Source organism: Ursus arctos, unplaced genomic scaffold (genome assembly GCF_023065955.2).
Source record: "Ursus arctos isolate Adak ecotype North America unplaced genomic scaffold, UrsArc2.0 scaffold_1, whole genome shotgun sequence".
In the NCBI taxonomy this organism is placed as follows: domain Eukaryota; kingdom Metazoa; phylum Chordata; class Mammalia; order Carnivora; family Ursidae; genus Ursus; species Ursus arctos.
In genome coordinates this window covers 4,002,937-4,030,832 of record NW_026622763.1, presented here as the reverse complement: position 1 = coordinate 4,030,832, position 27,896 = coordinate 4,002,937, and the positions used below count along the sequence as shown (strand labels likewise).

Genomic DNA, 27,896 nt, shown 5'->3' with positions numbered 1-27,896 from the left:
TTCCTACATATTCTTCCTACAATTGAAGCCTGTTTCCTGGTTCTTCTTGGGAATTGGGAGACCAGGAACTTGAAGATGGTTATTAAAGGACTTCTCAGCCTCCTTTTCATTAGGGTAAAGAAGAATCCTTTAGGTGTTAAGTTAGGGAAGAGTGTGTGTACACACTTGCCTTATTCCTCACCTCAAACCTGTCCACCATGTTTGTTAACAAACAGAAAATGCTGTCTTTGCCCTTGAAGAACCAACTTTTGCTGTGGAGATTGTAAGGTGGCCACAGAAAGCACTAAAGAGCAGCGTAAGGAGGCACAGAACAGACGCAGAGCAGCTTTCTTCCATGTTCTTAGAGTTTTTGCTGCTCTTTCCTAGGCTTTCTCAGCTTTCTTTGTATCTGCTGAAAACATAGAGCCTGGGACTTGGTGAGCGTGTGGAGGTTAGCCCTGAGTTTCCATTGTTAGGCTTTTGGAATTTAGTGTTGCAGTAACATATTAAGCTCCAAATAGTGTGTTATTAGCATTAGATAGGATTACAGAGCCAAGTGCGAACCAGCCTGGGATAAAACCCTTTAATTTACTAAAGCCTAGCTGCCCCAACACCTTGCAATTATATCGTATTTTCTACAAGGAATCAGTAATAATTTAGGCTGTTGATGCAGAACATGAATGGTTTTTTGCCATTATGGAACCATCAGATACATTGTGGATATTTGCATTTAGAGCAGCAGTAGTATTTTCAGCTATATCCTGTAGGCTGAGAGGAACTTATGTTTCTCTCTGCTGTTTCTCATTGTTTTTTTGTTATCTTCTTTATTCTTTAGCTTTTAGATCGGTGCATTCTTTTGGCAGTGTGTTTTACATGGTTTTCCCAATACTACTTCCTAGATGATAGCCTTTTCCTCTCATCTGTACATCTGTACAAAACTTCCTTGCACAATCAAGATACAGAGCATTTCTGTCACCCCAGAAAGTTCTCTTGTGCCCCTTTGCAGTCAGTCCCCTCCCCTTTCTGTCACTATAGTTTTGCCTTTTCTTAAATTTCTTAGAAATATGATGTACAGTATGCAGCCCTTTATGTCTGGCTTTGTTCACTTTGTATAGTGCATTTGAAGTCTATGTTGTTGCATGTCTCAAGAGTTTGTTTCTTTTTATTGCTGAGTAATTTTCAAGTTATTTAATTCTGCTGTTGCAGGTGGATAGTGTGGTGGCTGCTGAGTATGAGCTGGAGTACCTCTTACTCGAAGGTCACTGCTATGACATCACCACAGGCCAGCCCCCACGAGGATTGCAGTTTACATTAGGAACTTCGGCCAACCCAGTCATTGTGGATACCATTGTTATGGCCAATCTGGTAAATAATCAGTACATCAGGTAGCGGCATTGAGTCATGTTAATTTGGGCACTGTAGTTTATGATGAAGCAGTTTGCATTCTGAACATGAGTGAGATTAAAATTCATGATTGACTGAATTTGGTCAATATACAAATCATAAGTTAAACTTACAGATTGGAATTACATGTTAGCCTAAAAAAATGCTAGAATATTCTGAATATTCTGTTCTGATCAAATTGGCCCCTGCAAATGTATTGCTTCAGAGCTGACGGCATTTTTCTTGGCTTTGGAGGTTTGTAGCTTTTTCACACTTGACACATTGATCCTTCACTCACTTACAGATCAAGGGCCCCTTTCTTGGCTTCACTGGCCTGTATTTTGCTAGTGTTTCTAATGGGTAGATTTCTTTTTGTAAAAAGCATTGCGCTGAAATTATGACTGTCTTATTTAAAATATGAGTGATATTTCAGAAGAGGAAATAACTGCTCCTCAGAAACAGCATTTTGATGTTTCAAAGAGAACTAAAATTTGCCTTTCTTCTTGCCTTAGGGCTACTTTCAGTTAAAAGCCAACCCAGGAGCTTGGATTCTCAGACTAAGGAAGGGTCGGTCTGAAGATATTTATAGAATCTACAGGTAGGATTAAGTGATGTGTAGGTGCTTTTTTTCCAGAACATTTTACAGGGAATCAGCTTGAATTGAGTACTACACTGGCAGTTAGCCAGGGAATAAGGATTTAATTTATGTGTGATGAAACAATGCTTTTCCAGGAAATTGAGTATGGAAGAATTGTCAGGGTATGATTGGGTAATAAGTGTTATAAATACTAGTAAGTATAGTCAAGTTTCACTCTTTGTGCTAACAGCATCTTAGAATCAGATCATTCTCTCAGTTTGATGAAAACCATAGGCAAATGAGAAATTGAGTCATTTCAAGAAAGGAGAAAAGAAATGAATAATAGTCAAACTTTTCTACCTAGACAGTGTATTTCTTGACTCTAGGTGAATTGCAGATACACAGTAGGTGTAAGCTTTGGCCATGAAATCTTGGGGCTAGCACTGAGTTTCTTGGTCTGTGGTAGGTAGTATGGAAGTACTTCCAGAGCATTTCGTCAGTCACCAGGTTTTTGCCTTCACGTTTGCTATGGCTGCCTATTAGTTCAAAAAAAATTATACTGCCATTTTGAGTTTATCTTTGTGTATGGTGTAAGAGACTGGTCCAGTTTCATTCTTCTGCATGTGACTGCCCAATTTTCCCAGCACCATTTATTGAAGAGACTTTTTTCCATTGGATATATTCTTTCCTGTTTTGTCGAAGATTTGTTTACCATAGAGTTGAAGGTCCATTTCTGGGATCTCTGTTCTGTTCCATTGATCTTTGTGTCTGTTTTTGTGCCAATACCATGCTGTCTTGATGATCATAACTTTGTAATATAGCTTGAAGTCAGGTATTGTGATGCCCCCAGTTTTGGTTTTCTTTTTTCATCATTCCCCTGGCGATTCAGGGTCTTTTCTGGTTCCATACAAATTTTACGAGTGTTTGTTCCAGCTCTGTGAAAAATGTCGTTGGTATTTTGATAGGGATTGCATTGAAAATGTAGGTTGCTCTGGGCCGCATAGACATTTTAACAGTGTTTATTCTTCCAATCCATGAGCATGGTTTCACTCATATGTGGAACATAAGGAATAGCGTGGAGGACCATAGGGGAAGGGAGGGAAAACTGAATCGGAAGAAATCAGAGAGGGAGACCAACCATGAGAGACTCTGGATTCCGGGAAACAAACTGAGGGTTACAGAAGGGAGGGGGTCGGGGGGATGGGGTAACCGGGTGATGGGTATTAAGGAGGGCACATGTGGTGATAAGCACTGGGTGTTATATGCAGCTAATGAATCGTTGAACACTACATCAAAAACTAATGATGTAGTATATGTTGACTAATTGAAGATAAAAAAAAAGTTAAAAGGGGAAATAAAAAAATTATACGCCTTTTAAAAGGTATAATCTGAATTCTGTTTAACACAATTTAAATTAGTTTTAAGCTATGTGAAGTTCATGTCAATTTTTAGGGAGTGATTTCCATTATAGTGTATTTAGAACACCCTCTTGTGTCATCTTAGTTCTATAGGGTCTGTAGAGCAGTGTGGGTTCTTCAAGCCGTGTTATAATAACATATTCATTGTAAATGCTAGGTTTTCTTCCAAATAATGTTTTAGTAAATACAGTTTTGCAAAATTTAATCCCATCTTAAGAAGTTTCCTTGTTCTTCTTCTAAACCCTGTCCCTGCCGTGTGCCCTTTCCCTGGCTGCTCTTCCCCCTTCCCTAGGAGTGTGGAGTCCTCCTCTCTTCCTACTTTCTAGGGTGCCCTTCATCTTGGATATCCCCAGACTCTGTAGTGTTTTATGCTCCCCCATCAGAATCTTACCTTGCCTGAGAACTCCGCTCTCTGCTGATGATAGTGAATGCAATGAATTAATATTTTATCATGGCTTTCTGCACTTAACACCTTGAAAATTGGTGCCTGTAATAGCTGATTGGGGATATCTTATTTTTAACTTTAAATGTTTCCTGTTCTGCCTCAGACATCCCTGCAAATAGAGCTTGTTATAGTTGTTTCTCCAGAATACGGGCACCAGATTGAGTACAGGGCCTAGAGTTGGCTGATTGTGTGCCTCCAGGTAGAAGGATAGAATAGATGCCTTTACAGAACTCTGAAGTAGAGCCGTGCTTTGTTACTTGCCCATTGAAAGAGTAGCCGTGATGTGTTTCTGGTGGTGGTGCAGAGTGGCTCATGCCCTTGGGCAGTCCTTTATTGCTGGTGCTGAACTTGGCTCAGGCTTTGTGAATACGGGTGCGCATCATGCGCTTGCCAGCACTGGGAGCCTCTTACTCTGTGAAAGGTAAAGAGGAGACTCAAGAAGGAAGTTTGGGTTGTGACTGATTGGAATGTTCAATGTTTGAAGGATAAAGATTCCGACAAATGCTTCTGTGTAGCTTGAAGGGACTTCCTGCAGGTTGCAAGAAAATAATTTGTTCTGGAAAACTCCTTTGTGATAAAGATGATGGACAATATGGCAGATTGATGTTAGACCACTTACTGCATTTTGAGAATTGTGATTTGTAATGCCTGTCTTATTCTTTCCCTTTCTTTTCTCTCTAAGCCACGATGGCACAGATTCTCCTCCTGATGCTGATGAGGTGGTTGTTGTCCTCAACAACTTCAAGAGCAAAATTATTAAAGTGAAGGTGAGTTTGGTAATACTTAAGGCAGCTACTCTTTACGGTGGGTAAAAATAGCAGTATTCTGGCATTCAGTAGCTCTTATCTAGAAATAGGTGGGTGTGTTAACTGATAATGCTGTCACTGTGGTCATCATTTTACAATATATATGCATATCAAATCATCACATTGTACACCTTCAATTTATATAATGTTGTTTGTCAGTAATTATATCTCAGTAAAGCTGAGGGGAAGAAAAACCAGCTTAAGACTTTAATTCACCTTTGGTATTTTAGTGTTTATTGGAATGCCTTTTTTTTTTTTTTTCTCCCTGAGAGAGAGATCATGCAGGGCAGGGTTGGGGGGAGACTAAGGAGGGAGAGAGAAAGAGAAAGAGAGAATCCTAAGCAGGCTCCACACCCAGTGCAGAGACCGATGCAGGGTTCGTTCTTGACCCTGAGATTATGACCTGAGGCAAAATCATGAGTCAGACGTTTAGCCCGCTGAGCCACCCAGGGGCCCGGAATACTTCTTTAAATGTGAGATGTCTTTTGTAAATACACATTTTTGGCTTTTTTCAACTGAGAGATTGCACCTTTTGGGTAATCTCAGTGAGCAAGACAAGTCTCATTTTACATAAAGTGTTTTCACAGATACTGTTTTGCTTACATAGCCATAGTTCACATTATTATTGATGACTCTTCTTAGAAAATTGGGAAGAATGTCAGTGAAAATTTCAACAACAATAATAATTGATAGCCCTATTTCATTTCTTTTCACTTCTCAGAATTTTACGTTCTTAGTGCCTTAAATTAAAAGGTATTATGGAATAAATAATCATTACGCACAGTAAATAACAGAGCAGACCACACATGGTTGAGCAGAAAACTGGTCCCTGTGCTGGTGAGAAGATTCAAGTTGTCTTTATCCTAGTAAATCCTAAAAACAGGCTGTGATATGAAGTGACTTCTTCCTGACAGCGCTCATGTGGGTTGCACTCCACCCCGGGAAAACCAGCTGTCAGCTTGGTGGATTAGGTTTCTAGTTTTGTTTAGACTCTGTTTCCTACACAGTTGAATTTGAGGTTCTTTGACCATTTTCAAAGTAAAAATAGTTGTTATCTAATTAAGGGAGGTTGCTGTCTCATCACCTGAAGTTTTAATGTGATATGTTGAAGATCGTTGTATTGAACTCGTCTAGACTCTAGGTGGGTTGTTGTACTTGTGGGAGAATTCGTTCCCTATTGTTGACAGCACTCCTCGCATGTGGTTACAGGTTCAGAAGAAAGCAGATATGGTGAATGAAGACTTGCTGAGTGATGGAACTAATGAGAATGAATCTGGATTTTGGGACTCCTTCAAATGGTAAATTGGCATCATTAAAAAAAATAGTATCTCTTATGGAAAAACTGAGATATAAGCACCATCCCTCCTTTCTTTTGAGTATAAGAATCCTATCTGGGCCTTTCAGAGTCTGCACTCGGCCACCAAATCTTGTACTTCTATTTAGCGTAGATGAGTGTTTTCCATTGACTAAGTGAAGGAGGTTAATGTCCCCTTGTGGGGAGGTTACTTCTTGACTCTCATTGGGTTGTGCCTGCCTTTTGGAGAGTTCAGTTTACTTGCCATTGAGCAGATCATATTCTGTGGAATAGCCTGTGTTCAGTCTATTCCAGAAGCTATGTGGTACCCTGCAGGCAGCATCCTTCTCTTTTCCTGTGGTGGCTTGGTTGCCTTGTGCCCTCTCGGTGCCAGTGGATGCTTCACCGGCTCCTCCTGCATCACCCCGTAGGGAAGGAATGGGAATGGGAAACACCATCTCTGTAGCTCTCTCCTTAAAGGGCTGTGTGTCTGTACCAGCATTTCAAGTGTTCTTGTTTTTATCTTAATTATTATAGGGGCTTTACAGGAGGACAGAAGACTGAAGACGTGAAACAAGATAAAGATGACATAATTAATATTTTCTCTGTGGCATCTGGTCATCTCTATGAAAGATTTCTTCGGTTAGTCATGTTGATTATTTCAGTATATACAAATGAGTTTGTCACAGTATTCTTATTTAGAGAGTGAATGTTTTAGGGGATTCTGTCCATTATGCTTCTGTGTATCTGAAGCAGTCTGAGGATTATGAATATATAATTGTATTTGTTTTGATCTGCCAATCTCATAAAGTCTAGCTGTATCATAAATGCATCTGTGTGGATATTACAAGGCTATAAACCTTTATTTTATTTTATTTTTTTTTAAAGATTTTATTTATTTATTCAACAGAGATAGAGACAGCCAGTGAGAGAGGGAACACAAGCAGGGGGAGCGAGAGAGGAAGAAGCAGGCTCATAGCGGAGGAGCCTGATGTGGGGCTCGATCCCATAACGCCGGGATCACGCCCTGAGCCGAAGGCAGACGCTTAACCGCTGTGCCACCCAGGCGCCCCAAGGCTATAAACCTTTAATACCACTGCATGTGCATTATAACTAGTGGTGTTTAATTGGCCACCAAACATTGCTTAAACCAGAAATTAGGAGGTTAACACAGAGAATAGAAGTGGAATAGGGCTATGGACCTGCCTTCCAAGATTCGTAGGAATTTAGAGCCAGGAGTGATCTTAGTTCTTATAGAAGAACACCTCTGTTTTATAGACAGATTCAGAGGGTGAAGGAACGTGCCTGAGGTCACACACCCAGGGCCAAGGAGAAGGCCACAGCCTTGGGCTGGTTGATGCAGTGGTCCCCAGGGGAAGACTTGGCTGTGAATATGATCCTTTGCTTGAGAGTGACTTTCCTAATGCCAGGGTTCATTTTACTTTTAATTTTCCATGACAAATCTAGGATGGCAAATAATTAAACGTCATTTTGCTCAGGTTCAGCCTCCCATTTCCAAGAAATAACTGACCTAAAATAGTTAATGCCAATTGTTGGTAATAAATCAATTTAATTAAATTCCTTGACTCAGTTTGTTTTTTTCTGTTTTCAAAGTAGGATATCCTGATGCCGTAGCCATTTCCTATCCCCTGACCTCTCCCTGCTCTCCTCCCTGGCAGGGTCTTCAGTCGAGGCTGTGGGGGGCAGTGTAGCCACACAGAGCTGCTGTGGCCTTATAGGTTTTCTTTTCAGAGTCCTGTAGTATTTAACCACAACCTTCATTATTCATTTGTACCATAATTAAGATAGCAGTTCATGAAGCAGTTCATTTAAAGATGAAACATGATTAAAACATTTGCCTGTATGAGGTGTATTTTTATGAGTGAGAAATACTCTTTCTTTCCCATTCAGTGATAACTTTATATAATAAGTGCAGTTTTCCATTTTCCATTACTAAGGGTCTCTCTTTGCCATCAGTTTGCTCTGCCATGAAGAACATTTAGCAGTCTTATGATTGACTACTTGATTTCATTGAGATTAAAAAGCATTGTAAGATTATTATTGATTATTATTTGCTTTTGTTTGACAGTATAATGATGCTATCAGTACTGAAGAATACCAAGACTCCTGTGAAATTCTGGTTCCTGAAGAATTATTTGTCTCCCACATTTAAGGTTTGTTCCTCAGGAGAAAGGGAAGGATTCTTATTAAGGAGATATGTATGGTATATTATACTTTTTACTGCTTCAGTTTTACTTGTATGATTTAAAAATTTTCCTTTTAATTAGGTTTCCCTTCTTCAGTTGCATATATTTATTTATTTATTTATTTTAAGTAATCTCAACACCCAGCGGTGGGGCTCAAACTGACTACCCCAAGATCAAGAATCTCATGCTCTTCCAGCTAAGCCACCAGGTGCCCTAGTTGCATATTTCTATGTTCATTCCAGACTGGATTATTTTGGAGGAACAGTCATTATAAAACCAAACACAAAATTATGTACCTGTTTGAAGCTTGGATAACATTGGAGGAAAATCTGTATCTTTTGTTTTGATGAAATAAAATTCTCTTTCTCTGAACATGTGTATTATAGTTTAATTAGAAAGCACAGTTGAAGTTATTCTGTATTCTTTTATGTAGTCACAGGTGAGTCAGGGTCAGATTTCTGTATTAGACCACTGTTATGGTAAATGTGTTGCTTGTGCCATAATCATGATGGCTGACTCACATTATAGAGTCGATTTTCTTCATCAAAGTAAATGGTTGTTTGTTGTTTCCTATGTCCAAAAACAGGAGTTCATACCTTATATGGCAAATGAATACAATTTCCAGTATGAGCTTGTCCAGTACAAATGGCCTCGGTGGCTTCATCAACAGACTGAGAAACAGCGCATCATCTGGGGTTACAAGATCCTCTTCTTGGATGTGCTCTTCCCACTAGTTGTTGACAAATTCCTGTTTGTGGATGCTGATCAGGTGAGCTCTTACAAGCCAGATTTAAACAGTTCATATTGGGGCGCCTGGGTGGCTCAGTCGTTAAGCGTCTGCCTTCGGCTCAGGTCATGATCCCGGGGTCCTGGGTTTAAGCCCTGCATCAGGCTCCCTGCTCAGTGGGAAGCCTGCTTCTCCCTCTCCCGCTCCCCGTGCTTGTGTTCCCTCTCGCTGTCTCTCTCTCTCTATCAGATAAATAAATAAAATCTTAAAAAAAAAAACAAACAGTTTGTATTAAAGGCATTAGACTTCCTTCTCCTTTTTAAATGATTTTGTTTTTCTAGTTACAGAAAAATACATGCTTATGTTACATTTTTTAGAACATATGGAAAGTTACAGCCAGATGTGATCACTTTTAAAATTTGCATTTGATGTATCTCCTTTTCGTCTTTTTTTCTATGCCTCTTTTATACAGTTTTGATTACATCACGTATGCAGTTTTGTTTCTTACTTAATTCATGTAACGTACAAACTAGAAACTGGAAGATTGAGGTTTAACGGTGCTTGCCATTATCTCCAATTATTTACCCAAAAGCTAGGAGTTACTGACATGGTTAAGAGAGGGGAAGCTCTAGTCGATAGATAGGCCTGGCCTTGATAATTTGAAACTCTTCAGCTATTCTTCCTTCTGTCAAGATTTGACCTAAAAGGAACACACTGTGGTTTTAGACCATACAAACTCAAAAAGTGTGAATATAGTTTTCCTTTACAATCTTACCCCTTACCCTGAGCTGGCTGAAACCTGAGGTAATCACCTGAATAGTAGTGATATGTAATATGTACAAAAGTCATGCCGCCAGAGGCTTCATCTGCCTCTTTGGAATTACCTGCCTCATCTGGCTCACTATCACAACTGGCTTGACCTAAAGCATGCTTTCTGCATTCTGATATAAGCACACTTACTCTTTGTTGAGTACTTGCTGTGTGTCAGGGATCTTTCCACAGCTGTCCATGTATTGATTCATGTAATCCTGTGAGTTCTCCATTTTACATGTGACTGAGGAAACTCAGTCACAGAGAGGCTAAGTAGTGTAAATTTGTTTTATTTCTACCTTTTTGAATACTTAGAATACTGTGTGCCAAGCATGAGGCAAAGTGTCTTCTTATATGTTTGCGAAGGCAGTCAGCTAATCAGTGTAAGAATCTGGGCTCAGGCCAGGTCTACCACTGGAGCCTGTGCCATTAACCTCAGAGCTGCTCTCTGCAATGTCTCGGTGAGGCACTCTGTATTTTAAGGAAACTGCTGCCTGCTTGGCTGTTTAACAAAGGACTTGTGGTCGTCTACGTGGCTCAGTCGGTTAAGTGTCTGACTCTTGGTTTTTGGCTCAGGTCATGATCTCAGGGTCGTGAGATGGAGCCCTGTGTCAGGCTCTGCACTGGGTGTGAAGCCTATTTAAGATTCTCTGTCTTCCTCTCCCTCTGCGCCTCCCTCCCCCCATCCTTTCTGGCCCTCCCTCTAAAACAAACCAAAACAAAACAAAACAAAACAAAACAAAACAAAACAAATGACTTGTGATCTTCTTTTCTCCAGATTGTACGAACGGATCTGAAAGAGTTACGAGATTTCAATTTGGATGGTGCTCCTTATGGCTATACTCCTTTCTGTGATAGCCGAAAAGAAATGGATGGCTACAGGTTCTGGAAATCAGGGTACTGGGCCAGTCATTTGGCTGGGCGAAAGTATCATATCAGGTATTAAAAGAGGAGTACTCCCAATGCTGTTTGATTTTCTTTTCTTAAAAAATTTATTTTGCATATTTGAAATTGTGAATAGGTAATAAATTAATACAGTTCAAAAATAAAAATTATAAAAAATACGCTGTGAAAAATAATCTTCCCAGTCCTTTCTGTCTTCTACCCAGTTCCCATTTCTACAACAGATAACCTCTGTTAATTTACTATATGTCTTTCCAGAGTTTCTTGATTCTTACATTAACAACTGAACTTCTTTTTTTTACACAAAATATACCATCATATTTACAGTTTTGTGCCTTGCTTTATGTAATATCTCTAGTAGATCTTACATCAGTGTGTTGGAGAGAGACTTTCCTTTTTACATCTACGTATTATTCCAGTATATATGTTATTTATGGTATTTTGCTGTGACATATGGCATTGCAGTGAATAATTAAATACCTCATTTAGTATATTTCAAATATATCTGTAGGACAAATTCCTAGAAGTAGAACTCCTAGGTTGGACTGTGTAACATTACATTATCTGCTCTGGGCCGAGTGTGGTTTGGAAGATCTGGAAGGTCTGGGATGTGTAGGTAGCAGCATTTACAGAGATAAATGTTGGGGTTTGGTGATTTCTTTATCATTAGTTAATGTTCCTGGTCCAGAGGATCTGTAACACTGTGGAAAAAATTTAAATTTTAAATTACACAGGTAATTTTTTCCCTGCAGCATTTAAGACATCATCAGGATATCTTTGACTGATGGTTAGCTTTTATTACCTAATCTGCTGACATTTGGTAAAAGTTTTCTTTTGTCAGAGATTTAAGGTAGCTTCATAAGGAACGCAATTGAATAAGGAAGAGTGACGAAGTGAGGTTGTAGTGGCAGAATATGGGTTTTGCAGTAATTTCCTGAGCCATCTTTGAAGGAACACATATTGACCCTGAGCTCCACTGCGAGGCCACCCCGTACTTTTTCAAAGAGAGGCCAGGATGTTTACCTGGTGACCATTATTCAGTGAGGTTACTTTTTCTGTCACAATCCGTGGTTATAACAACTAGTTCTTCTCTATCCAGTGCCCTGTATGTCGTGGATCTGAAGAAATTTAGGAAAATAGCTGCTGGTGACAGACTCAGGGGACAGTACCAAGGTTTGAGTCAGGATCCTAACAGCCTTTCAAATCTTGATCAAGTAAGTAGCTTTTTTTTTGGTTAACATTTTCAGTGATAAGTATGCAGTATTGTGTCAGGAATTGAATTATTATTTTCCTCTCAATTCTCTCCTATGTTGGGACAGTATTTTGTTTCTTCATGGAGAGGAATTGTGTGGTATATGTGTGTGTGTGTGTATGTGTGTGCGCGCACGTGACATTTTTATCCTCAAGAGAAGACATAGTAGTGAAAAATGTTGTAGGCCTGATGTGAGTTTAGAAAGGAGATGGAAGGAGGATGCTGCCTCTTCAAACCATTACCATATCTTGTAGTTTTGCACCCAAGATATCTTGTCTGATAAATTTGTTTTTCTGCCTGCTAGGAGCAATTTGTTTCTGTTTAGGAACTAATTAGTAAAGATTCACAGTAGATAGTCTCACAATTTCCCTTTTTTCTTTTCTTTTCTTTTCTTTTCTTTTCTTTTCTTTTCTTTCTTTTCTTTCTTGTCAGAAGAGAGAGAGAGCACAAGCAGGGGAAGTGGCAGGCAGAGGGAGAAGCATGCTCCCCACCAAGGAAGGGGCCTGGTATGGAACTCGATCCTAGGACCTTGTGTTCATGACCTGAGCTGAAGGCAGATGCTTAACTGACTGAGCTACCCAGGCGTCCCTCCCTTTTTTTCTGTCAGAAACCGTGGTGTTTTTGAAGAAGTTTAGCCAAATCAATTTATTAATGCTAAATATTTTTCAGAAGTGAGATTATAGTTTGTTTTACATACCTAGTTTTACATATTTTTTCTTAAGTCTGCCTTAAACATTTTAAAATCATTATTGTCATATATACCACCCATAAAGGAAAGCATACAAAACAAAAACATACCGATATATACATATTCATATGCATCGATGAATTACCACAAAGCAAATGTGCATATACCACCATCCAGTTCAAGAAATAGAACATTACTAGCATCCCAGCAGCCATCCTTCTTCTCTAACAGAAGTTTCCAGTGTCCTGACCTTGGTGGTAATCATCTCCATGCTTTTCTTTATAGAATTACTACTCTAACATGTATCCTTAAATATTGTAGTTTAGTTTTGCCTGTTTTTTTTCTCCCTACCTCAGTTGTATCTTAAAAGCTGTACTCTTTTGAGTCTAATTTCTTTTGTTTAACGTTATGTTTGCAGTTCATCCATTTCGTTGTGTGTAGTGGTACTATGTTTTGTTTATACTACATTTGGGTTTTCCATTTTTTGTCTTCCATGGATAATGCTGCTGTGATCATTCACAACTGTCTTGATGCACATGTACACATATTTCAGTTGTGTGTACAACTACAGGTGGAATTACCAAGTCATCAGATTGGTATATTTATCTTTATTAGATGATCCTAAACAGTTTTCCAAAGTAGTTCTAATTTATACTCCCACCAGCCATGTAAGAATTCCTGTTGCTCCATGTTTTGACCAGTACTTGTTGTCAGTCTGTTAATTTGGTATATGTGAAATATCATCCTATGTGGCTTTCATTTGGAGAGTTTATTACATTTACATTTTATGTAATTATTAGTGAAGTAGGACTTACATCTGTCATTTTAAATCCCTTGTTTCCTCTACTGTATATTTTTGAGTTATTTTCTCAGTGATTGTCCTGGTGATTATCATTAACACTTTAACTTATGACAGTTTAGTTTGGGTTACTAACAACTTAATTTCAGTAGTATACAAAAACTTTGTTCCTATATAGCTGTGTTCTCCTCCTTCCCATGCTTTTATTATCATACAGTTGGTATGATACATTGTATATACATTGTATGATACATTATATGCTCATCAACACAGATTTATAATTACTGCTGTTTGTAATTGTTTTTAAACCATGGGGAAAAGGAGCTCTAAGTAAGAAATACATTGATATTATCTTTTATATTTACCTACATACCTTTACTGGTGCTTTTTATTCCTTCATGTGGATTCGAGTTACTGTCTAGTGTCCTTTCATTTCAGCCAGAGGACTCCCTTTAGTATTTCTGATAAGATGTCTCTAGAGCTACAAACTCTTGGGGAATGTGTAATTTTCTCCCTCTTCTTCCTTCTTTCTTCTTCTTTCTTCTCCTTTCTTCTCCTTTCTTCTTCTTCTTCTTCTTCTTCTTCTTCTTCTTCTTCTTCTTCTTCTTGAGGGATGGATAGATGGATGGATGGATGGATAGTTTTTTGCTGGATATAAAATTCTTGCTTTACATTTTTTTTCCAGTCATATTTTTCTTTGAATATATTGTCCCACAGACTGTTAGCGTCTATGTTTTGTGATGAGGAATTAGCTGTTAAATTTGAGAATCCTGTACCTGACAAGTCACTATCTCCAGTCTATTCTTTTGATAGTTTGATTATGATGTAGCTAGGTTGGGTCTCTTTTGAGTTAATCCAACTTGGAGTTCATTGAACTTCTTGAATGTGTAGATTGTTTTTCACCAAATTAAGGAAGTTTTATTTAAGTATTATTTCTGCCCCTTTTTCTCTCCTCTTGGGACTCTCATTGTATGTGTTCATGTATTTGATGGTTTCCCACAGTTCTCTGAGCTCTGTTTATTTTTCTTCATTCTTCTTTCTGCTCCTGGAAAATCTTAAGACTGGATAATCTCAATTGATTTATCTTCAGTTGACTTGATTATTTTTTCTGCTGCTCAAAGCTGTGGTTAAACCTATGTAGTGAATTTTCATTTAAATTATTGCGTTTTTCAACAGTACATTTTGTTTGGTTCTTTTGTATAATTTGTATCTCTTTATTCTCTAATTTTTGAAACATGATTCTCATTCTTTCTTTTGTTCTGTTAGACTTGGTTTCCTTTGTTCCTATTTGAACATATGTAAGATACCTGATATAAAGTCCTCGTGTTATAAATCCAGTGTCTGAGCCTCCAAAAGTGTGGAGGCTTCTACTGATTATTTTTTACCCCTGTATATGGGTTTTGTATATATGGTATTTTGCATGTCTCTTCGTTTTTGTTGAAAACTGAAAATTCCAAGTAATATAGTGTGGCAACTCTGGAAATCAGACTTTTCTCCCCTCCCCCGGGTTTATTGTTGCTGCTCATTGCAGTAGTAGTTGTTTTGTTTGTTTTTGGACTTCTAAACCAGTTCTGTGAAGTCTGTATTTTTGGTCTGCCTGATTAGCTTAATGGTCAGCCAAAATTGGACAGAGATTTCCTTGTCTGGACTTGGACCAAGACATTCATTCTTTGTCAGCGGCCTCTGGGTACATGCTGGGACACATCCTCAACAGCCAGCCAGGCAGTTTACAACTCTACCGTCTTTGTTGCATAGAACCTCAGGATCAACCAGAGATGAGAACTTATGGCTTTATTAGGTCTTTCTTGCTTATGCACACACCACTGAGCATGCTCAGAGCCTTATACATGTGCATGGCCTTCTGTTTTCCTGGGAATATATCTTTTCTTTTCAAAGCCTCCTATGGATGTCTCATTCTTTGGTTTCTCCTGTTAAGAATTTTGCTTAGTGGGTTGCCTGGGTGGCTTAGTCGGTTAAGCGTCTGCCTTCAGCTCAGGTCATGATCCCAGGGTCCTGGGATTGAGTCCCGCATTGGGCTCCTTGTTCAGCAGGGAGCCTGCTTCTCCCTCTGCCTGCCGCTTCCCCTGCTTGTGCTCTCATGCTCTCTTACACTCTCTCTCTCTGGCAAATAAATAAAATCTTAAAAAAAAAAAAAAAAGAATTTTGCTCAGTATATTCTTTGCTCCACTTCAGACAGCCTCAGAAAGCTTAATACAAACCTCAAGTGCTGTTGAGGAGAAGCTTTTTATCATTGGGTTAAGTTCAAGTGAGATTGAAGAGAACCGGGCCTATATAGTAGTCTTCAAATAATGGCTCTGCTTTGGGAATGAAACTTGAAAGACCTCCAGTTTTGTTCTCCTTCCTCCAGTATGGGAGTGTAGGCTGTTATTTTTTGGGGAGCAGGAGAATAGGAATAGGGTAAGTTCAGATGTCTCAAAATTCACTGTTCTATCAACATTCAACCAGTTTTTGTTGGCTTTTAGTTGCTCCTTACGTTGCTGCAAACCTTTGGTTAATTGCCAGAGTTCTGAAAAAAGTTGATTGTATTTTTGTCATGTTTTTGGCTGCTTTTATGGAGAGGTGAACTTTCAGAGCTCCTTACTGTAGTATTTTTGCTGATTTTGCTCCTCATTGTGGTTTTATTTTGCATTTCCATTATTAATATAATGAAGTTGAGTACTGTTTTGTTTGTTTATGGCCATTTATGTATTCTCTTTTGTGACATGCTTATTTAAGTATTTGCGTTGTTTGAAATTTTTCTTGACTTAAGGGTATTCTTTATATATACTGATAGTGTATCCTTATATATGTTGCAAAATTTCCCTTCAACTCTCTTAATGGTATCTTTTGTAGTCAGACTGGTCAGTATTTTTTTCTGTTATGGTTAATCCTTTTTGACCCCTATTAAAGTCACAAAGATACTATTTTAAAATATGAGCTTTATTTTTTTCTTTCACATTCAAATCTATATTCCAGTAGGAGTTTTTGAGATAGAGTTCAACTTCCATTTTTTATGTACATACACAATTATATCAGTTTTTTTTTTAATTAAATGCACTGCTCTATGATACCATCTTTGTCAGAGATGAAGTACCCATGTATGCATGGATCCATTTCTGGGTCTTCTAGTTTTTGATTAGTCCGTTTGTCTATCTTCACACCCATACTGCCAATATCTCAATTACTGTAGTTCTATAATAAGTCGTGATGCCCAGTAAATCAAATCCTCCCACCTCACTCTTCAAGAATGCCTTAGAGTATTCTTTGTCCTTTATTTTCTCATCCACGTTTTAGAATGAGCTTGTCAAGTTCAGGAGGAAAAAAAAAAACAATTGCTAGGATTTTATATTTGGATTGTGTTTAATTTCTGTCAGTAATGTAGATTGCTTTCCTCAGAGATCTTGTACATCTTCATTAGAGTTACTTTTAAAAGCTTTTGTTTCTGTTTGTTGCTGGTATCTAGAGCTGCAGTTGATTTTTGTTCATCGTCGTATTCAGCTACCCTGCTAATCTGTATATACTTTTGTCTTTTCTAAATATTTAAGCGTGTATCTACAGATAATGGCAGTTTGTTTAGTTTTTCAATCTTACATTAAAAAAAATTTTTTTTTCTTTCACTATTTACAGGGACTTCCATAATGTTGAATAGAAATGTTGATAGTGGACATTCTTGACTCAAAATGATGAAAGTTTTCAATATTTCACCACTAAATATGATTGTTATAGATGTTTTGTAGATACCGCTTATTCACATTAAGAAGGTTCCTTTTAGTCCTTGTTTGCTACTTAAAAAAAAAAGATCTCTTGCCTTAAATTTTGTTAATTTTTGACATCTGCTAAAATAATATGATTTTTCTCTTTTATTCTGTAAATATAGTTAATTTTATACCTAAATATAAACTTTGGCTGCATTCCACACATTTTATATGTAGCATTTTCCTTGTCATTTGGTACAATATATTTCTAGTTTCCAGTGTGATTTCTTCTTTGACTCATGAGTTATGTAGAAGTTATTCCAAATACATAGGAATTTTCTAGTTATATCATTGCTAATTTCTAACTCAGTTACTTTATGGTTTGAGGATTTCTTCTGTATGATTTCAGGCGTATGAAGTTTGTTGACCCAAATGTGATCAGTTTTGGTAAACATTTCATTTGGTTTTGTATCCTGGAGATATTAGATATAGGCCATTAGGTCAGATTATGGGTTTTGTGTGTTTTTTATCTTTGTTTTTCTATTAATTACTGAGGGAATTGTGTTTAAAATATTTTTCTATATTATGGTATCCTCCTCATCTCTGGTTTTGTCAGATTTTGCTTTATGTATTTTTAGACTATATCATTAGGTACCTAAAAACTGAGAAGTCATATATATCTTACAGTTGAACCTTTAATGATTTTTGGGGGGTCTGGGGTCTTAAAGTGTGCTTCACCTAATATTAGTGCATCTATTCCAGTTTTCCTTTTGGTTATTGTTATGTGGTATATTGTTTTTATCCTTCTATTTTCAGTTTTTCTCTATCCTTATGTTTTAGTTCTATTTCTTATAAATAGCTTATATCTGTTGATTTTTATGTTTGGTATAACAGTCAATTAATTTGAACATTTAGTCCATTTATAGTTAACGTATTCCCCAGTAAGATTGGCTTTTCTAGTATTTCTGCTTATTCCATGTGTTCTATTTCTTTTTTCGCCTTAGTTTATTTCAGATTGATTGAGTTTTTTATAATTCCATTTTCCCTCTGTTAGCTTAAACTATGTATATATACTTTTCTTTCTTTAAGATTTTTTAATTTTTAAGTAATCTCTACACCCAACGTAGGGCTCAAACTCACAACCCCAGGATCAAGAGTTGCATGCTCCATCATTTGAATCAGCCAGATGCCCCTTAAGCTATATACTTTTTTAGAGTTTTTTTTTAATGATTATTCTAAAGATTATAATATGCATTTCTGAATTCCAAAGGCTAATATTAATTGGTATATTTTACCCACCTACCAGACAGTGTAAAACATAGAACCGTGCTTCTCAAATTTTAGCATATATAAAAGATTCACTTGGAGAATTTGTTGAACCATTAACTCGTGGACCCCATCCCCATAGCCTGATACAGTAGGTAGATGGTCTGGTCCAAGCACCTGCATTCCTAGCAAGCTCCTTGCTGCAGTCTGCATACCACAGTTTGAGTAGTACTGGCCCTAGAACTCACTGACTCCATTTATCCTCATCCCAGCCTGAATGGCTGTTGCCTTGTATTTGAGATTTCGCTATATTTTAAACCCCAGAAATTATTCTCCTACAATACGATCATTATCTGTTTATAAGATTTAGATTTGCTTACATGATTACCCTGCATTCTTCCCTGCATTTCTGGGCTTCCATATAGGATCATTTTCCATCTGCCTAAAGAATATCATTTAATTTCCTTAGTGTAAGTTTACTAGTAGCAGTTTTTTTTTTTATTTTTCTTGTCTGTGTCTTTATTTTACCTGCATTATTAGGTATAATTCATGTAACATAAAATTTACCATTTTAACCATTTTTAAGTATACTGAACAGTGGCATTAAAGTACATTCACGGTGTTGTGCAGCTGCCCATCTCCAGAACTGTTTCATCATCCCAAACTAAAACTCTACCCATTAAACAGTAATTCTCCCTTCTTTTCTCTTCCCAGCCCCTGGCAACCTCTATTCTATTTTCTTTTTTCTTTTTTTAAAGATTTTATTTATTTATGTGACAGAGAGACAGCCAGCGAGAGAGGGAACACAAGGAGGGGGAGTGGGAGAGGAAGAAGCAGGCTCCCAGTAGAGGAGCCTGATGTGGGACTTGATCCTGGAACGCCGGGATCACGCCCTAAGCCGAAGGCAGACGCTTAACGACTGCGTTACCCAGGCGCCCCACTATTCAATTTTCTATCTGTCTAGATACTTTTGGAATCATACAATACTTTTCCTTTTTGTGCCTGGCTTATTTCACTTTGTATAACATTTTCAGGTTTCATCCATGTCATAGCACCTATCAGAATTTCTTTCCTGTTAAGATGGAAGAATATTTCATTGTAAATACACACATACATAAACACACACGCACACACACACCCACCCACACCCCATATTTTGTGTATCCATTCATCTGTTGATGGACATTTGGCTTATTTCCAGCTTTTGACTATTGTGAATAATGCCTCTTTGAACATTTGTATACAAGTATCTGAGTCCCTGCTTCAAATCTTTTGTGCATATACCCAGAAGTGGAATTTCTGGATCATATTGGTTGTTTGTGTCTTAAGACAGTGGGACATTTTATTGTGTCAAACTCAAAAGGGTTGCTGGGAAAAAAAGCTTCAAAGCATACAGTTCACTCAAAAACATGTGAGCTTCATCAGCTTGGGATCAAGCCCCAGTTGACAAGGTGGATTCAGAGCTTCCTTTATGCAAAATGGTGAAGTATAAAAGCCACACTGTATGCTTAGTTAACTTTGAAGAGGCAGTAGCATTTTTTCCTAGAATTGCCTTCATGGAGGGAAGTCTAGGTGCAGGTTACTTGTGAGTTTTAAGCTAAAGTTTTTCAAGTGCTTATCATAGGTAGATGTTTTGAGTCTTCTAAATTTTGTGGTTTTAAAAAACATGACAAATAAATATTTTAGCTTCTCTAAGGTTTTTAGTAGACCCTTTCAATTCTAAAAATTTGTGATTGGTATGTGATATGTAATGAGCAGCTGTCATCACTAATGTGCTATGCAGTCATTTACATTTCCCCCAGAACTTTAGATTGTTGTGTTTTATTTTCTTTTTACCAAACAGGATTTGCCCAATAACATGATCCATCAGGTGCCAATTAAATCACTCCCTCAAGAATGGCTTTGGTGTGAAACGTGGTGTGATGATGCCTCTAAGAAAAGGGCAAAAACAATAGATTTGGTAAGCTGTCTGTGGTTCTTTTCTGCATCTTAGTCCAGTGTGATTTACAACTAGATCATTATTAACACACACAGTCTTAGTCTTCTCTGTAGTTGTGCAGGTTGGGGACTATAGCACGTCTTGCAACATCCATAGATCTCTGCTGCTTGCAGCAGGCAGCTAAGTCCTCTAGTGTCTGATGGGGCTGTTTCAATTACTTAAAATCAGTGAAGTTACTGCTTGTCTTATGGGATTATCTCTGTGCCTTGCGATTTTACCACAGGAATTTTCTTTTCCTGCTTTCCTGTCACTCCCCACAACTTTGTAGAAGCTTTATGTGACCCAGTACCACATTGCTTCTGCTCATCTGTCATTTGGTTCCTCACTGTTGTTCTTTTTGTTCAGTTGGGATTTATAACCCAAGAACAGACACACCTTTGAATTCCGTATAGTGTGCCCTGTCTTCAGCTTGGTTCAGTATGCGATTTGGGTTTTTACAGTGTAATAATCCAATGACCAAAGAGCCCAAGCTGGAAGCAGCTGTTCGAATTGTCCCAGAGTGGCAGGACTACGACCAGGAGATCAAGCAGCTACAGACCCGCTTCCAGAGGGAGAAGGAGATGGGAATGCTGGACAAGGAGAAGACAACACAAGAGTCACGCTGGGAAGGTAGGTCCAACCTTTGGTCTTAGAGAAGTACTTATTCGAGTGTCTGATTTATATTTATTGCAAAAACAATAGAATAATGAATAAAAGGAATCTCAGCCCTTCTATCTTGACATCAACCAGTGTATATTTTTCGTTTTCTTTTTTAGTTGGCCTTCTAAATGGTATGTATTAATACAATTAAAGTCCAAGCTTTTCTTTGCCTTTTTTTTTTTTTTTGAGAAAAGTTGCTTTAATTGAGATTATTGTTGTTTAGGCTTGTGAGTTTTATGATACATAAGACAAGCAGGAGTCTTCTGGTGTGATATTGGTCTGCTTGGACATGAAGCTCTAGGTCCTTACGTCCATCTGAGAAGCCTGACATTATTTTGGGGATCTCTTGTCAGTTTCCTTGGTTTTTTATTAAATCTCTCCAGGCACTAGTAAATGAACACATTTAGGATCAAGACAAAGTACATATTGATTTGAAAAAAGTGTTCTTTCAAAGAAGCATATTGGGGTGGAGAATGGAGTGTTTGTATTTAATTTAGGCTAAGAATAGAAGGGACTAAATCTTCATGTAATATTTTCCCTACTCTGTGTACATCTCAAATGGTATGCAGTTGACAAAAATCATTAGAATACAAAAGTGACCTTTTTAAAACTATTAATAAGCTGAGATCTGGGTTTTTAACATTTATTCAGCTCAAAACTAATTCTAAAAAAGGAATTACAGAACATGGATCTTGAGTGATTCACTTAACCATCCTGAAGACTGTACCATGATGTATCACGGCCAAGAGCCTGAATATTCAGAATAAGAATAATTGAAATTCATTAGTGAAACCTGAAGGATTTCTGTCGATACATGGGTGAAGAATGTAGACATACTGTTCAAATAAGAGGAGAACACAAATAATAAGTAGAGTTGAGGAAACAATAATCACATTAAAGGAATCTGTCATTAATATATACTCCATTGAGGAAATACGAATATTGATACTGATAATGCCATTTGTTGGGGAGATCGTGAAGAAACTGCTCTGGGTCTGCCTTGCTGAAGCTTTGTGCATTAGAGCAATCCTTGTTAAAAAGCAATAAATTGGGGTGCTTGGGTGGCTCAGTTGGCTAAGTGTCTGACTCTTGATTTTGGCTGTGCTCATGATGTCAGGGTGGTTGAGATGGAGTCCAGCTGTCAGGCTCTGTGCTGGGTGTGGAGCCTGCATAAGATTCTCTCCCTTTCTCTTTAAAAGAAAAAAAAAATAAAGGCAGTAAATCAGCTCTCAGGAACCATTAACATGTTTTATTCCCTGAATAATTCCTTTCTTGAGAATTTACCTTAAAGAAATGAGTCCACACAAGAAGAAAGTCATATACATGGAGAAATTTATTACTTATAAACCAAAAGCATTAAAAACAGTTTAAACATCCAAGAATAGAGAATGGTAAATGAGCTGCACTTTTGCTTAGGAAAATGTTTATATGTTATTAAGTGAAAAAAGAAGAATCCTGACTAAAAATATGTGCGTTTTTACCACAGGTAAATATTGTATTTGTGAAAACAGTTCTGCTGGAGTGGGGTATGCAGGTAGTTTCAGTGTTTTTAAAAACAAAAAGGCCTTTTTAATTTTGTTTGTGTTTTCAAAATACAATACAAGCACACCAAACCAAAGTTCAAAGGGATAAAAGGGAGGTGGGGCCATAATTAATAAGTTATAATACCAGAAAAAAAAATCAGTCTGTATTTTTGTAACTTGAAGATAAACCATTTTATTTTCAATTGTTCTCCTTTTCCATAGGACCTCAGAAACGAGAAGAGTTATGATCTTCATTCACAAGAGGATAGGAAATTACACCTTTTGAAAAACATTTTTTATATTAAATGCTAGTTTTTTCTGATCTGTCTTTACAACTGCTGATAAACTGGCTGGGCAGGTGTGCCATGCCTTTTGATTCTGAGCATTTGATTTTGACTTCTGCACACCAGTGGGCTCTGGATCTTTGGAGTTAAGGCTCTATTGGATTTGTACCTCAAAGGAAGACAAGTGGCTGATCTTTTGAGACTCTGTAAAGAGCAATCTTCTAACCAGAAGGGAAAATGGCAAAGGCAACTGGAAGAAAATGAGTCCTGTGGTGCCCACACCCAAGAGCACACACATGCTGTACTGCCACAGGAAGCCAACCAGCCAGAGCCGCCATGTTCTTCCTTACCTCAGTTTACTGGCAGCGGAGCTCAGTCTGCAGCCTGCGCTGTGGTGGCAGAAGCTTCTGTGTGGCAGAAGCCTTGTCCAAGGTCCACACACCTTGAGGTTGATGCCAGTGCGCTCCTGTGTCCTTTTGTTCTCTTCCCCAGCATTAGGTTCATTGTCGAATTGAAACCTAACCAACAATCATGTGTCTTCAGGGTTGCTCGTGGCAAATTAATTTGGGGACAGGATGGGGTGGGTTGGCGTGAGGGTAGGGGAAATATCAGGAGTAGGAGGACTCTGAGGTGTTGGGGGGGGTTGGTGAGGAAGACAGAAATTGGCCATTCTCTTTTATAAACCATTAGTACCATGTGACTAATTTGAAATGAAAACATGATTCTTATTCCTCATCCAACCCCAGTAAACTTTTTAGGTAATTGTTTTGTAAACAATTTTTGTATTTGTGAAAGTCTCTGCTTTTTCTTCCCACTTTCTAAAAAAAAGTCTGTTATTGATTTCCTTACTGGATACAGCCATAGTGAGCCCCTCTGGAGATCCCATCTCGCAGGGCTCGGGGCTCCCTCAGGAAGGTCATCGCATCATCCATCCCTCTGCTCCTGGGGAAGGGGGGTGGTTCCTGTCTCAGAGCCAGGCAAAGTTGGCTTTGACTTCTCTCTGCGAAGGACTCCCAGAGCTGAGAACAGGAGAGATGTTGAGTGTGTAATTCATGTTTCTCTGTACACTGTTCTATATTCCTTTCAGTTTATTGCTGCAGGTTGCCTTGGGTTTGCCAAAATTGCCGGTGCACCACCTGTTCTGACTGCAGGTAATCATGTCTTGAAGCAGCATTAACCCTTTAGTCACTGCTTTTAGTGTCTTTACTTTAGCAGCCCAGGACGGCCCTTCTGGAGTAGCCTCTCCTGGTGAGTAGGCAATGTGGGGAGGCACCCAGGGAGTCTTCTGGCATGTTGTTGGCCTGCACGAGCGTGAGGCTCTAGGTCCTTCCCTCCATCTGCCCAGGCTGCAGGGTATAGCAGCAAGAGCACTCCCATGGACTGTACCTCCTTCTAGTGCTAACTGTTTTTGTCTCTAATATTTTGCCTGCTTTTTAAAAATGTGAGGAGCGGCTGCAGATGGATAGCTGAATCCTCACTCTTCCACACCAGGGAACATTGATTTGCAGTCTTTTTTAAAAATCAGAGTCTTATGACAAATATTAAATAATTAATTTTTTCCGTATTCACATAAGCAAATGTTAGCTTAGGAGTCGGTCTGAAGGAGCTTTTCAGTTTGCTTTTATAATTAAATTAAAAATTGGAAAGAGGGGAGCCCGAAAGATTTTTAGGTAAATTGATCCAAGACTGAAAGGTCCCACAAAACATTGCTGTTGACAAAGGCTATAGCTTGCATCCCCCTGCCCTGCTGCTCACCTGGTCAGAGTAGCTGAAGGGATAAAATCAATGAGAGCAAAAAACATTTGTTCAGCTTCATCTTAGGTTTAATTAAGCCTTCAGAGAGGCGTCTGCTTCTGTCGCTTCAGTCTACACTATAAACAGAATTGTTCATTTTCTCTGAGTTTATTTTCTGGGAGATTGAGCAAGAAGTACTAAAGTCATTGGGGTATGCTTTTTAAATGCTGGTTCCCTTGGAACATGGAACAGGCCACCTTTCTTCATGTCTTTTCACCAAGTGTCTTATGCATATTCCATGTGAGGAGGGTACAGTGTGAAATCTGTTCTCTGTAGTATGTGTGTCCTCACTGCCCTTATCCATCACCACCCTAAACACAAGTCTTACCAGTAGTTGAATCTACGTAAGACCAAGTTTGCTTCTGAAGTAGTCTAGGGCCTTCCTTCCTTCTCTTGGTTCATGTGTCATCAGCATCTTTCAGGATGAACCTCTAATGCCCTAGGAAATGATAATACCACTAAAATTTGGTCTTGGTCAGCTTTGTCTGTGTCTCTACTGTGTGAATGCAAATTGTGACCGAAAAGATAGATCTTTTTTTTCTTTCCCAGTAAGCAAGATGGTTTTTAACCATCATTTATTTATATGTAATGGAGTTTTTTTTCTCTCATCATGCCGTAATGGAAAATTTTCTTTCTGAATCAGTGCTAGAGTGATGTAAAGTAATGTGACATGTCAGAGTGACATGCAACAGTGTGAGTTTTATGTTCTATGAACAGTGGTGTTTGAAATCAAAACTCATGCACACAGCCTGCTGCCGGAGCTGTGGGGACATGCCTATGTTTGTTTTAAAATTGTGCTCAATACTTACCATACTGAGAATGATGACACATTAGTTTCCCATAAGGTTGATAAAGTGTGGAATCTCAAAATGTGGCATTTCAAATGGAAACATACAGATGTTTGCCTACTTACTACACACATATGCCTCATGGTAGGCCCGTGTGTTGTGTCAACTCAGCTCATGGGAGAGCAAAGATTATTAAGAAATCATTTCCAGGAATGGAACTTAATGAATTCTCCTGTCCTCAAGTCCTCATATTATGAACCGTGTTGAGGCTCTGCTTGACTGGACAACTTTTGTCTGGTTGCAGGGACTCAGTCCCTGAATGAAGGGGCGAAAGCTAGGGGTGGCATTGCAGTTTTCAGAAGAGACTGGCCCAAGTAATAGGAAGGAAACCCCAGTTTCCTTTAGCTGGGAGTTATACTTGAAGGACACTGTCATTTGGAATAAGTCAGACACTGCCCTCCTAGCAATGAGTAAAATTATTCCCCTTACCCACATCTACCCTAGGAGTAAATTTGGGTACTTAAAAGCAGTCCTTTTCTAAAATTGCCATGAGCGATTAAAAGAAATAATTCAACTCAAGAGTTAAAAGGGAATTTCTAGTGCATTTTTTGGAATACAGTGTTAGTGCTGTGGCATCAAATTTCATGGAAATGGAAATGTTTTGGTAAAGTCACTTAATGGAAACTGTTTGTTGGCAACAACAAAGGGAAGGTGCATTGTGTGCGAAGTTATTTAAATATCTATTCCATTGTGTAATTTTAATAATTTTTAAGTATTTGCTTTTATGGGGATATTTTTGTGGGATGATAAGAGTTAAAAATAGCTATTGTGTCTGGTTTGGTGGGATGACATTTTTTACTTCAGTTCATATTTCCCCTGCCTTGATGCAGTGGGGGAAGATCTCAATCATGACTTTGGTAATTACCTGATTGAATTCAAGCTAATTAGACTTCATTAACTCAGGCTGTAATTGATATTTCAAACTCTCTGGAGGATACAATTTCTCTTTCATTTGGTATTTGGTCTCTTGATCTAATACAGAAATGACAGTTTTGGGTAGCAGTGAGTCAGTGCATGGAGTAGTGGATCTCTCCTCTTCAGGGTGCCATTGAGTGCTGACAGTTTTTAAAAAGAAACCACAAAATCAGCTTCAAGCAGGTGCATGCTCCCCAAAAGTACCACATTAAGTTTAAACTCCCTGATAATGATTTTGCAAGCAAGAGGCTATCTCCTGAGTCTTAAATTACCTAGTAACACAGAGGCCAAATATGGAAGATTTAAGAAGAAACAAGTTAGGGTAGAGCTAAGACCATCCCACCTGTAATTTATGCATTGCCTTACTTGTCACCACTTAGGTTTCCAGAGAAGGGGCATAATTCCTCTTCAGAATAAAAGTAGCAAAATCTAAGTTCAACAATTTGAGAAAAAGATTATCAGGTACCATGTTTTCCAACCAGTTATCCTTGGTAATAACAAGGTAAACAATAGAAAAATGAAAAATGTTAGCATTTTTAAAGAAAACTGTGTATTAGAAAACCTTCTTTATAACTATTCTCTTTTATTGTAATCCTGTTCCGTCAAATGCAACATAGGTCCAGGTGCTGCCCCTTGCTTGGGAACAAGCACTGGGGCTCTAAATATATGCAGAGCCCTCTGCACCTGAGGTGAACTGAGAATGAATTTCCTGGTACTGTAATGAAAATAAGGTCTGCTCAACACAATAAACTTTTCCTTGTCTTCTTTATCTGGTCAGTCATTCAGCTTTTATGTTTAGGAAGGACATAATCATTAGAGCTCAAAGTTCTCCCCTTTCATCGGACAGAAGAAGCAGGCCTAGACAGGAAGGAGAGCTTTACCTGAATGTCTCCTCTGGTGTTGGAGCTGGGTCCAGTTGCTGCCTATTCTCTGGGTTCTCACAATAGCACCCATGCCTCTTCAAGGTCTCCAGCCTTGGGGAACTGCCACAGGTGGGGTCTTGTAGGCAAGCCACCCTAGGAAGGCTAACTGTAACGAGAAGGATGGCATAGAATTTGAACATTTTGCACATTCTTTGAACTCCTGCTCTGGGGCTAGACTTGAAGATACGGTTCTTGACACTCAGATGCTCCCTGGACACTGCAAGCTAGTGTAATAAGTGCTCTTGTTGAGGTGGAGGTCAGGGAGTGGGACCTGGTGGCTGTGACAAGGCAACAGAGGGCACCTGAGGTGGAAGAGAGAAGGGATTTATTTGGTGGTCAGGAAAGCTACAGATGACACTTAAATTGAATCCTGAAGAATAAGTAGGAGTTATCCATGTAGGATGTGGGAGGTGGGATAGAGGGAGGAGCAGGAGCTAGTGTGTCTCATTTAGAGAGCTGCAAGTGAACCTAGAGTTATAGCCAGGAGAGAAGTTCTGAGGCAGGGATCTGAGTTTGATCCCAAGGCCACAAGAAAGCCCAAGTGGTTTTTAACTGGGTACCAACATGAAATTGGCTTTTTCTTGTAATGAATTTTTTATTTGCAAATAGCACATATAGACCGAAGTACACAAAGACATCTTGATAATTTTCAAGGTGAAGACTTCCGTAACCATTACTGAGATAAATAAAGTTGGATTTTATTTTAAATAACAAACATCTTA

The 27,896-nt window shown here is 38.5% G+C and overlaps 1 protein-coding gene across 4 annotated transcripts in view; it reads left to right on the top strand.

Annotated features, from left to right (window-relative positions):
• UGGT1 (UDP-glucose glycoprotein glucosyltransferase 1) overlaps window positions 1-27,018 on the top strand; it is a 130,522-nt gene extending 103,504 nt beyond the window's left edge. For all 4 annotated transcript variants that reach the window (XM_048214150.2, XM_026510242.4, XM_026510241.4 and 1 more), the window contains 12 exons: window positions 1,186-1,344; window positions 1,875-1,960; window positions 4,485-4,569; window positions 5,818-5,906; window positions 6,440-6,544; window positions 7,992-8,076; window positions 8,696-8,878; window positions 10,425-10,585; window positions 11,649-11,763; window positions 20,093-20,209; window positions 20,689-20,857; window positions 22,633-27,018. In XM_048214150.2, coding sequence (XP_048070107.1) covers window positions 1,186-1,344; window positions 1,875-1,960; window positions 4,485-4,569; window positions 5,818-5,906; window positions 6,440-6,544; window positions 7,992-8,076; window positions 8,696-8,878; window positions 10,425-10,585; window positions 11,649-11,763; window positions 20,093-20,209; window positions 20,689-20,857; window positions 22,633-22,658 — 1,380 coding nt within the window. In that variant the 3' untranslated portion in view covers window positions 22,659-27,018. The remainder of the gene's footprint in view (window positions 1-1,185; window positions 1,345-1,874; window positions 1,961-4,484; window positions 4,570-5,817; window positions 5,907-6,439; window positions 6,545-7,991; window positions 8,077-8,695; window positions 8,879-10,424; window positions 10,586-11,648; window positions 11,764-20,092; window positions 20,210-20,688; window positions 20,858-22,632) is intronic.
• Window positions 27,019-27,896: the final 878 nt, after the last annotated feature.